The 10,805-nt window shown below is 25.0% G+C and overlaps 1 protein-coding gene across 1 annotated transcript in view; it reads left to right on the top strand.

Annotated features, from left to right (window-relative positions):
- Positions 1 to 5,311: 5,311 nt before the first annotated feature.
- Positions 5,312 to 10,805, top strand: part of LOC126908102 (PRELI domain-containing protein 1, mitochondrial-like) — a 7,441-nt gene continuing 1,947 nt past the window's right edge. Inside the window, exons 1-3 of the mRNA XM_050689987.1 lie at positions 5,312 to 5,496; positions 5,554 to 5,674; positions 5,727 to 5,940. Of these exons, the coding sequence (XP_050545944.1) occupies positions 5,583 to 5,674; positions 5,727 to 5,940 (306 nt within the window). The 5' untranslated portion in view covers positions 5,312 to 5,496; positions 5,554 to 5,582. The remainder of the gene's footprint in view (positions 5,497 to 5,553; positions 5,675 to 5,726; positions 5,941 to 10,805) is intronic.

Here is a 10,805-nt window from a genome sequence, read left to right as displayed (position 1 = left end):
ATAAAAAGTAACCGTAAAATGAAAAAAATGGAATATAAATTTTATTACTCATATTAAATGTAATGTAACTCGAAAAATATTTGTTTAAATGAAAAAATATAAGATTATATTTTTATTTATAATTGTCTTTTAAACAACTTTTGTGCGAAACTTTTTTTTGTAAGTTAAATATTTTTTTTTGAGAAAATTAAGAAAGCTCATATTTTTGAACTTTTGCGAGGATTTAAAAAAAAAGCTCAATTCCAATCTTGAGGACTATTAGTATGTCATTATACATATTTTAATTCAACTTTTAAAAAAACAAAATTTTTTCCGCAATTTTTCCTTTGTTGACTGGCCTAGATGTCAATTTTAAACTTGTAATTGAGCTAAAAGTTATGGTAATATATTCAATTTATTTTACTATAAACTTTCATAAATCTTTATCAAAAATTTTTCATCAACTTTAAAGAACCAAAAAAATAGGTTAAAATTGAAAATTTGGACTGATTATTTTTAACATATTAAAAATCAAATCAGTAATAATTTGAAAACAAATTTTTTTTTCTTTTAATTATTATTTTATATATATAATTAGTAATAATATAAAAAATTAGAAGTGATAGAAATAGTCTACTTGCAGATTTGAAAACAACGCGAAAAGTTGATTTAGAAAAGTATATTTTTGCTTCTGATGAAAGTTCCTTGTAGTCCAGTGCATTTTTTTATAGTAACAAACAGTTTTTATTGAAAATTATTGTATCAAGCCCTTTAAATTTTTATACACGTAAAAGTAAAGCAAAATATAACTTCTTTATTATTTTTATAATTTCTCCGTTTAAATTACAATATTAAATATCAATTTCATACTAAATTTAATAATTATAATTAGTATATATTCAAATATTATATTTTAAAATCAAAGAACTACTAATCATGATATAATTAAAGAAATAAGAGTTGATGTTGCTTTTGGAATAATCCACCAATTGCCTAATTAAAACAAAAAAAAAAAAAGTTTGTTGGGAATTTTTTCTGCTATTCTGCAAAATTACTCCTTCGTTGACTAGAATGAATCATTAAATAGAAAATTTTATGAGAATTAAAACAATGTTATTTTTAAGATTAATATGCAGTCAGAAAGTTTTATAATTATTATTTATTGTAAATTTATCAGAAAAACTCATTATTTTTTGCATTTTTATCGTAATAGAACACTTAAATAGAAATCATAGTAATCATTTCTAAGTAATTTTTGATATTTAAAAAGATTCTACTATTGAAATATCCAGAACTGAATTAATTTTAATGATTTACTTTAACTAAAAAAAAAAAAGTTAATATTTTGAATCCCTCTTGTGGGCAGGTAAAGGGTTAGATTTATAAAAAAAACCAAATGATAGATAAAGACATGCATCTAAATAAAAAAAAATATACTGATTTGGTCATTTTTGATAAAGTTATAACAATTAACAAAGTTATAAGTTTTATACACTGGACTACAAGGAACTTCCATCAGAAACAAAAATATACTATTCTAAATCAACTTTTCGCGATGTTTTAAAATGTGCAATTAGACTTTTTCTATAACTTCTAAGTTTTAATATTATTAAAAAATAGTTTTTACATATAAAAAAAAATAATTAAGAACAAAAAAAATTGTTTTAAATTAATACTGATTTGATATAATATTTAATATTAATTTGATTATTAATAAGTTAAAAATAAGGAAAATGACATATTTAACCAATTTTGTTAATCGTTTAAAGTTGATTGTTGTAAATGTTTATAAAAAAAAAAAAAAATTTATTTTACCATAACTTTTAGCTCAATTGGTAAGTTTGACATTGACATAATTAAATAGAAAATTTTATGACAATTAAAAAAATTGTATCGTTAAGATCAATATGCAGTCAGAAAGTTTTATAATTACTATTTATTGTAAATTTATCAGAAAAGCTCAATATTTTTTTGCATTTTTATGGTAATAGATAACTTAAATAGAAGTAATAGTAATAATTTCCTAGGAACTTTTGTTGTTTGTTGAAAAGATTCTATAATTGAAATATTGAGAACTTAATTAATTTTAATGATTTACTTTAACTAAATGTACCAATCAAAACAAAGTTGTTAAAAAGATTTACTCAATTGAGTTTATTATAAAATTTGATTATATTTGTAAAAATCAATTGTTAATTCAGGAGAAAAAACAATCATTTTTTTTAGAAATGATTTATATAGCAACACGTTAGAAAAAAATTTGAATATTATAGTCTAATAGTAGCACACACAAACAGAGTAATAAAATTATTAAATTACAAAGTAAAATGATTTAATTTTGTAGTTGAAACCTATCATATCAAACTTCATTCGTTAATAAATATTTTGAAAACATTAGAAATTAATGATTTTAATTGTCTTTATGGAGACGATGTAATAACTAACTGTTTAATTGATAAATTAGAATTTTTTTTTCAATTTTTGAGAGTAATATCTTCAACTAGATACGAATTGTAGTAATTTGACGTATTGTTGAAAAAAGTAGGTCGAGTTAGAGCAGAAAAAAAAAGTGATATTCACAAAAAAACATCTTCTCGGCTTTGCATCGAAGTTAAAACTTAAAATATAGTAAAATAATTTTAATACGAATAAGAAATTTCTTCTTGCAAGGGGCGACTAAAGTGATGGGATCCTTGATCTTTATTGAAGTTATTGAATCTAAATGTGATAAAAATCAAACGAGTTAAAATTTATACTAACTTAAAAAGAATTAAGAAAAAATGCAAAAAATTCATTGCCATACGCGGGTTGGAACCTCGTACCCCAAGCGTGTAAAACACAAGGTTTATCAACTCGACAATCGTACTTTGCTACCGATCTTTGAAAAAATTGGGTATTTAAGCTAGTTCAAATTTCAAAGATATTTTTCTCGACTTAAAAGAAGCAAACAAATTTAAATAAGTTTAACTTTCTATGCTATATCAATTTTTTATTTATATAATATTTATGAAAATCTGTACTCCACTTTTCAAGTATTTTAAAATAAAATAAAATACAAAACCCAGAATTTTAACACAAAAATAGCATATTTTTGCATACGGTAGTCATTTTTACCATGAAGACAAATCCAGAGGTCAAATTTTTTTTTTTCACATTAAAGTATATTACATAAGCTTTAATTTAAGATATATTTAAAAGTGTCAGTATTTCCGGAATACTTTCAAAAATTAAATTGAAAATATCGTAGTAACAATACGCATGTTTAAAGTTTTGACCCCCCTTGTTAAAGGGGTATGATCCGATTTACAAAAAAAGCGTGCCAGATGAAAGGGGTATATAAATATTTATTATAAAAAAATAATAATATTGATCCATACATTTTTCCAAAAGTTATATAAAATATAAATTAAATAATATAACATATAAAATCGAGATTTTTTTCACGGAAATCGTACGTTTTTCTTTAACTTTGATGTCCGTTTTCACCACGAAGACACCCAGAAGTCAAATTTTTTTTTTTCAAATTAAAGTATATTACATAAGCTTTAATTTAATATATATATATAAAAGTGTCAGTCTTTCCGGAACATTCAAAAATTAAATTGAAAATATCGTAGTAACAATACGCATGTTTAAAGTTTTGACCCCCCTTGTTAAAGGGGTATGATCCGATTTACAAAAAAAGCGTGCCAGATGAAAGGGGTATATAAATATTTATTATAAAAAAATAATAATATTGATCCATACATTTTTCCAAAAGTTATATAAAATATAAATTAAATAATATAACATATAAAATCGAGATTTTTTTCACGGAAATCGTACGTTTTTCTTTAACTTTGATGTCCGTTTTCACCACGAAGACAAGTCCAGAGGTCAAATTTTTTTTTTTCAAATTAAAGTATATTACATAAGCTTTAATTTAAGATATATATAAAAGTGTCAGTCTTTCCGGAACATTTTCAAAAGTTAAGTTGAAAAAGTTCTACTTTCTATACGCATTTTAAAAGGTTTGCACCCCCCCTGTATAAAGGGAAATGGTCCGATTTTAAAAAAAAGTATGTCGAATGAAAGAAGTATATATAAAGTATTTATCATTAAAGAATAAAGTTGATTCATGCATTTTTTAAAAAGTTATAGCAACATAATGTTAAAAAATGTAAAATATAATATCAAGAATTTTTTCACAAAAATAGCATATTTTTGCATACGGTAGTCATTTTCACCATGAAGACAAGTCCAGAGGTCAAATTTTTTTTTTTCAAATTAAAGTATATTACATTAGCTTTAATTTAAGATATATATAAAAGTGTCAGTCTTTCCGGAACATATTCAAATGTTAAGTTGAAAAAGTTCTACTTTCTATACGCATTTTAAAAGGTTTGCACCCCCCCTGTATAAAGGGAAAAGGTCCGATTTTAAAAAAAAGTATGTCGAATGAAAGAAGTATATATAAAGTATTTATCATTAAAGAATAAAGTTGANCGAATGAAAGAGGTATATATAAAGTATTTATTATTAAAAAATAGCATTCATTCATGCATTTTTTAAAAAGTTATAGCATCCTAATGTTAAAAAATGTAAAATATAATATCAAGAATTTTTTCTCTGCTTCGCATCGAAGCTAAAATATACCAAATAAAAGGTAATGATATCATGCATCTATATAAAAAAAAATTATATTGTTTTGGTTATTTTTAAAAAAAGTTATGGCAATTTTAAGTAACAAAAATTTCGAAAATTAGCAATTTTTAAATTTGTAATTTTTTTGAAGGTTTCCCCCATTTACGAGGAACGAGGGGAATATTTTCAATTTTGGAGGGTTATGTCTTTGACGAGATATGATTTATGATCTTTTGACGTATCATTGAAAGAAATCTTTTTAGTGAGAGCTGAGAAAAAGTGTTTTTCAGACACAAAAAAAAAACGCATCATAGTAATATTAATAACTTCTAAGCTTCGCATCGAATATTAAATAAACAATATTAATAAAAGAAAAACTATATTATTTAATTCAAATAATAATCAATTGCATTTTAATAATAACTGGTTCTTATCTTAATTTTTACTAGCAGACGTTAGCTGTATATCAATAATCGCGGCTATTACCTAAATATCGGACTATTTAAAATATATTTTGTGTAAATATCAAGAAGCTGGACAGATATTATTAAATATTTTATATTTTTCGAAAGATTATATAGCGCTATCTCTCCAGGTATTAAATAACAAAACATCGGTTGTCAATTGCCTGATTGCCGTGTATATATCTATGTATATTTAATCTATGTTGTAATCATTATGAGTCTACTCCCACAGATAACTTTCTATGGACTTTAAAGTAAAAGTTGAGATTATCAATTACCGTAGATAAAAACATCTTAGTGTTGTTAGAAAAATTAAAGTTTCTACTTAATTAGAAATATTTATGAATTTTTAAATGTTATTTTGACGTTAAAAAAAATTTAATTTAATTTATGCTTGTCATATATATATTATTAAAAATACAATTAACAGGTATAATTTTTTATATAAGATAAAATTACATTTATTAAATAAATTGACTTGAATTAGTGATTGAATAAATTTTTGTCATACAAACAATGGTAAAATTTTTTGAGAATAAAAATGTATTTCCTTTTAAATGGGATCAAGTAGTTCATGGATTTTGGCAACGCTATCCAAATCCAGAAAGGTAAAAATTTATAGATTATAGATAAACATTATTTATGATAATAAAATTTCAGCAAACATGTGCTATCAGAAGACGTGTTACAAAGAGAAATCAGAGAGAAATGTTTACATTCTATTAGGATGTTCACAAAAACTAATAAATTGCCTAAATGGGGAGAATGTTTCATTCATAACAATGTAGTTAGAATTGTTGAAGAATCAATTGTTGATCCCACAAAAAAAATTTTAACTACATACACAAGAAATATTGGTTATACAAATGTTATGGTAAAATAATATTAAATCTTAGAAAATATTTAACTTTCTAAAATATTAAGTTTACTATCATTTCATCATGTGTGAATTTAATTGAAGAACTCGGTGCAACAACAAAGTTAGTTTATTTTTTTAAATATTTCAGTTATTTTACTAAAATAATTTTCATAAATAAAATGTTTTATTCTAGATTTAATATTTAGTAAATTATCTAACTATAAAAGTTTTTTTGTATTAAAGTATTTTGAAAAATCATGTCTATTCAAAACTAACAAAATATTGAACTTACCTGGTTATTGCGCTGATCCCTTTAATTATTCAATGTTATTTTCAATCGAATACATACAACCCAGCTTCTTGACTTTAGTTCAAAACATAGACATAAAAAATGTAATTTACTCTGTTTTGATAGAAGGAATTTTTCTTTTTCTTTTTCAAAAATGCAAACATGGAAAGTTTTTAACTTAAGTATATAATTATTTTTTTAAATAATCTATGTATAAAAAAACATTTATATTTTGAAAAACCTGAAGTATTAAACTAAGTATAAAGCAATTAAAAAATAGTCACTTGAGTTGTTAATATTAGTTATTCTTGTGATTTTTTTAAATAAAGCTTCAACTATGGAGATTTTAGCTTACATTTTGACAAAAGTAATATGATATATTATTATTTAGGATTTAAAATATGTATGTTCTATTTGTAACATATTTAGAGGTGCGTATTGGTTTCATTTTCTCTACCAGGAAACTAAATATCATTAAGATCTACATTAGAGTAACACTTAGTAACTTAATTTTGCTTATCAGACCTTTATCCCCTGTTAAGTGTAAAATTAATAATATCTCCTAAAATATTGAATCAATAGTTATTATAAGAAGATCATTTTCTTAACCTAATCATATTCCAGCTAATATTAATTGAATTTATATCTTTTCATTTTAAAAACTCAAGTTGATATAATTTTAAGGGATAAATATTTGCATTGGATCTTATAATTATTCAGAGTGATTGTTTAATCAATGACTATTTGATTCACATGAAAAAATAATACTCTTCTTCTTCCTCGCCTTGAGGTCGGCCACCCTTATCCTAAACTTCCACTTGAATAGTTTAATATTTATAATGAATATCTATCTTAGAGTTGTTATCCACCAACATTTTTTGTAAAATGGCTACTTTGATATTTACAAATTTTTTAATCTCTTCCTCGCCTTAATCCTAACTACTTGGGGCCAGTCAGCCTTATCCTAAACTTTCACTTGACACAATCACCCACATCATCTACTCTCATATCGTATTCAATAAACGATTGATGTTACACCTATACTCCCTCTTATATGTTCGTTCTTTATCCTATCTTCTCTAGTCACTCCACTCATCCATCTAAGCATTCTCATCTCTGCTCTACTTTCTTGTCAATTGCCCAATACTCTGAACCATACAATATAGCTGGTCTCACTACAGTCTTATAGAATTTAAATTTCAGCCTCATAGGAAATTTTTTACCACATAAGACACCAGATGCTTCTCTCCACTTAAACCACTCATACTTTATCCTGTGTCTTACATCCTCGTCAATAACCCACTCTTTTGCACAACTGTCCTAAATACTTAAAACTTTACACCTCTCCTATTACGTCCTCGCCTATTGGCACTGAACTCCTCATTTCATCTACCTCGTGTTCTTCTTTATCAAACTCGTACTCTATATACTCTGTCTTACTCCTACTTATTCTTAAACCCTTTTCTTCGAGAGCTGATCTCCACACCTCTAGCCTTTGATTAATTTCCTCCTTATTTTCTCCTATCAGCAAACAACATGCACCACGGCACCTCTCCTTGTATTTCTCTAGTAATTTCATCCATTACTATAGAGAATAAGTAAGGGCTTAAAGCAGAACCCTGATGCACTCCTACTCTTAACTGAAAACCTTCTGTTACTCCTCCTACACTTTTTACCCTAGTACAAATGCCATCATACATATCTTCTATTATATAAATGTAACTTTTCGGGACTCCTTTTCTCAATAATGCCCACTTTAGAACCTCTCTCGGTACTCTATCATACGTTTTCTCCAAATTTATAAATATCATACACAGCTTTTTCTTCTTTTCCCTAAACTTTTCTATTAATTGTCTCACACAGAATACTGGATCCATTGTTGACTTACAATACATAAATCCAAACTGGTGTGTAGCTATCGATGTATCATTTCTTATTCTCTTATCTATTACCTTTTCCCAAATTTTCATACTATGACATATAAGAATTATGCTTCTATAATTTCCATACTACTGTATGTCTCCTTTATCTTTAAATACGAACACCACAATACTATTCCTCCATTCATTTGGGATTTTTTCTTCTAATATGATTTTATTTAAAAGATCCTTCAGCCATCCAATATTTTCCATATTTTTACTGGTACTTCATCTGGTCCAACTGCTATATTGTTTTTCATTGATGCCATAGCCTCCCATACCTCTCTCTCACTAATAAAATCTACCAGTCTCTCATTCCACGAGATATCCTCTAATGTCTCTTTTGGGTACTCCTCATTCAGTAATTTTTCAAAATACTTTTTCCACCTTTTTGATGAAATAATAATACTAAAAAAGAAAAAAAATGTTGGGAATTTTTAATTACATAAATATTAGATTTATAAGCTATTAATTATTCTTCAAATATATCCCTTATACTTCATCACGGTATTATTCGATATTTTTTTTCCATGTTTCATTTTAAAAAAAATTATAGACAATAACAATTTTGAAACTAATAATTTGCATTTATAATGTCAATTTTAAAAATGTCCAAAAATAAACCCATTACAAAAATAATCACTTTTATTTTATCTAATATAAATAATGTTCATTATTTGTTTTGATTAATATAAATAATGGAAAATATAATTTTTACAATTTATTATAAAAAAAAAATTGCCTTTTTCAATGTTTTTTTTAAATATTTGTCAGAAATAAATTTTATTCAAATATAAATATTAATTTATACAAAAAAACATAGTTACTTTAACATTAAATTAAGTATTTTTAAATTTTCTAAAATGGAAAGATGTTTGTTTGATTCTAAAAAAATTGTATTCAAATTAAATATTTATACCATTACCATCCAACCACCACTAGACAAAATATACTGGTGATATATTAACTTTAGAATGTGCAGTTTAAGATGTATTAAAAATGTAATGATTTAGCCATTATGAAGAGTGGAGAAAATAATATATCTACCAAAGATGCCATAAAAAAGACTATTCACTATTTAAAAGTATGGGTTTCTAATCCTAACGGTATGTCTATTAATTTATTCAAAAAGTTTGTCAACAATATTACTTATGTAGAAATATTAGTAATATGACCTGGTAGAAACTATTTGATAGAATTTTGAATTTAACTGATTATGTTGAACATACATATATGCGTGGAAAATCAGTCAGGTAAAAAATCACTATCTTTGTACATATTATTGTATATTACCTTTATAATTTCCAAATTTATGGAATGTTCATTAATCTACAAACGTTGCACCACTTACATAGCAGAAAGACTTCATTAAATATTTCAATAATAATACTGATAATTACTCATCATACAATTGTGTAAAAAATAATAAACTGGAGGTATGGTACAGATTATTATTATTTTTATCATTTGACGTTTTTAAGTTATGATCCTCCTACCACTATAACAAAAAATATCCATATTTTTTATATTAATGGTTCTAAGTTGAATAGTTTCCAGCTTCTCATTTTCGATTATTGTATTCAAAGTTAGTTCTTACTTACTGCATATTAATATTTTAGTTTTGCTCTTGTTTATTTTCATTTTGTATTTTTTATAGCTATTTTTAGCTATAAAAAGTTCATTTTTATTAGGATGTTGGCTAAATCTTCTTAATTTTCCACTATCATCGCCATGTTGTCTCCAAAACAACATTTAGACTAGCATACCATTAACTTTTTTACTCCAATACCTTCTTTCCTTAATTTTTTTAGTGCATTTTCAATATACAGATTGAATAAAGTAATTGATAAGTTACACCCTAGTCTAACTACTTTTTCAATGTTTGCTTCTTCAAATAATTTACATTTTATAATTTAATTTTTCTATTATCACTGCCTTTTTATTTAAATATAGCATTTCAATAATTCTTCTGTCTTTAGTGTCAATATTCATGTTACTAAATAATTTTTTCAAATTTACGTCAGCTTTTTCAAGGTTGATAAATGTTATATTGATTTATATACTCGGTACATCTTTTTTTTTAAGTAAATTTATGTTTCTATTATCTATATAAAACACAAATGTAACACTTTTACAAGAGTAGTTTTAGCTTTCCATAGTCTGAGACAAACTTTTTTACAATTTTTTTATTTTAAACCTAATGATAAAATTATCTAACTAAATAGCTAAATTTTCACAAATGATATTAAAGAAAAAAAAAATGTATTGTACAGTTGAACTAAAAACTAATAATTCTGTTAAGTAAAAAACTTGAAAAAAAACATGAACAATTTAACTTTATATAATGAAAATTGATCTCCTGTAGCTTATCTTATTATATAATAGAACAAGGAAAAAAACGCTTTTCTGGGAAAATTACTTAGCGTGCTCGGAATTTCAAAATTTTTTTTTTCAACGAAAGTACTCGGTCACCAGACTCCGGGAAAATTATTGGCGAAGGTCGGAAAATTTTTGCCGCTCGCCCGTGAGCGTTTTAAAATTTCGACCGTTTTCGAGAAAAACGCTCACTGACGCCAGCGTTTTACGACTTGAGGTTTGAAATTTTCATCAGACCCGCCCAATGACATTCCTGAGATGTGATAAAAAAATCAATTCAATCCGTTCATTTTTCA

The sequence above is a fragment of the Daktulosphaira vitifoliae genome, unplaced genomic scaffold, assembly GCF_025091365.1.
Source record: "Daktulosphaira vitifoliae isolate Bord-2020 unplaced genomic scaffold, ASM2509136v1 Scaffold_5, whole genome shotgun sequence".
In the NCBI taxonomy this organism is placed as follows: domain Eukaryota; kingdom Metazoa; phylum Arthropoda; class Insecta; order Hemiptera; family Phylloxeridae; genus Daktulosphaira; species Daktulosphaira vitifoliae.
Note: the sequence above shows the minus strand (reverse complement) of the source record. Positions and strands in the feature narration are given on the sequence as shown.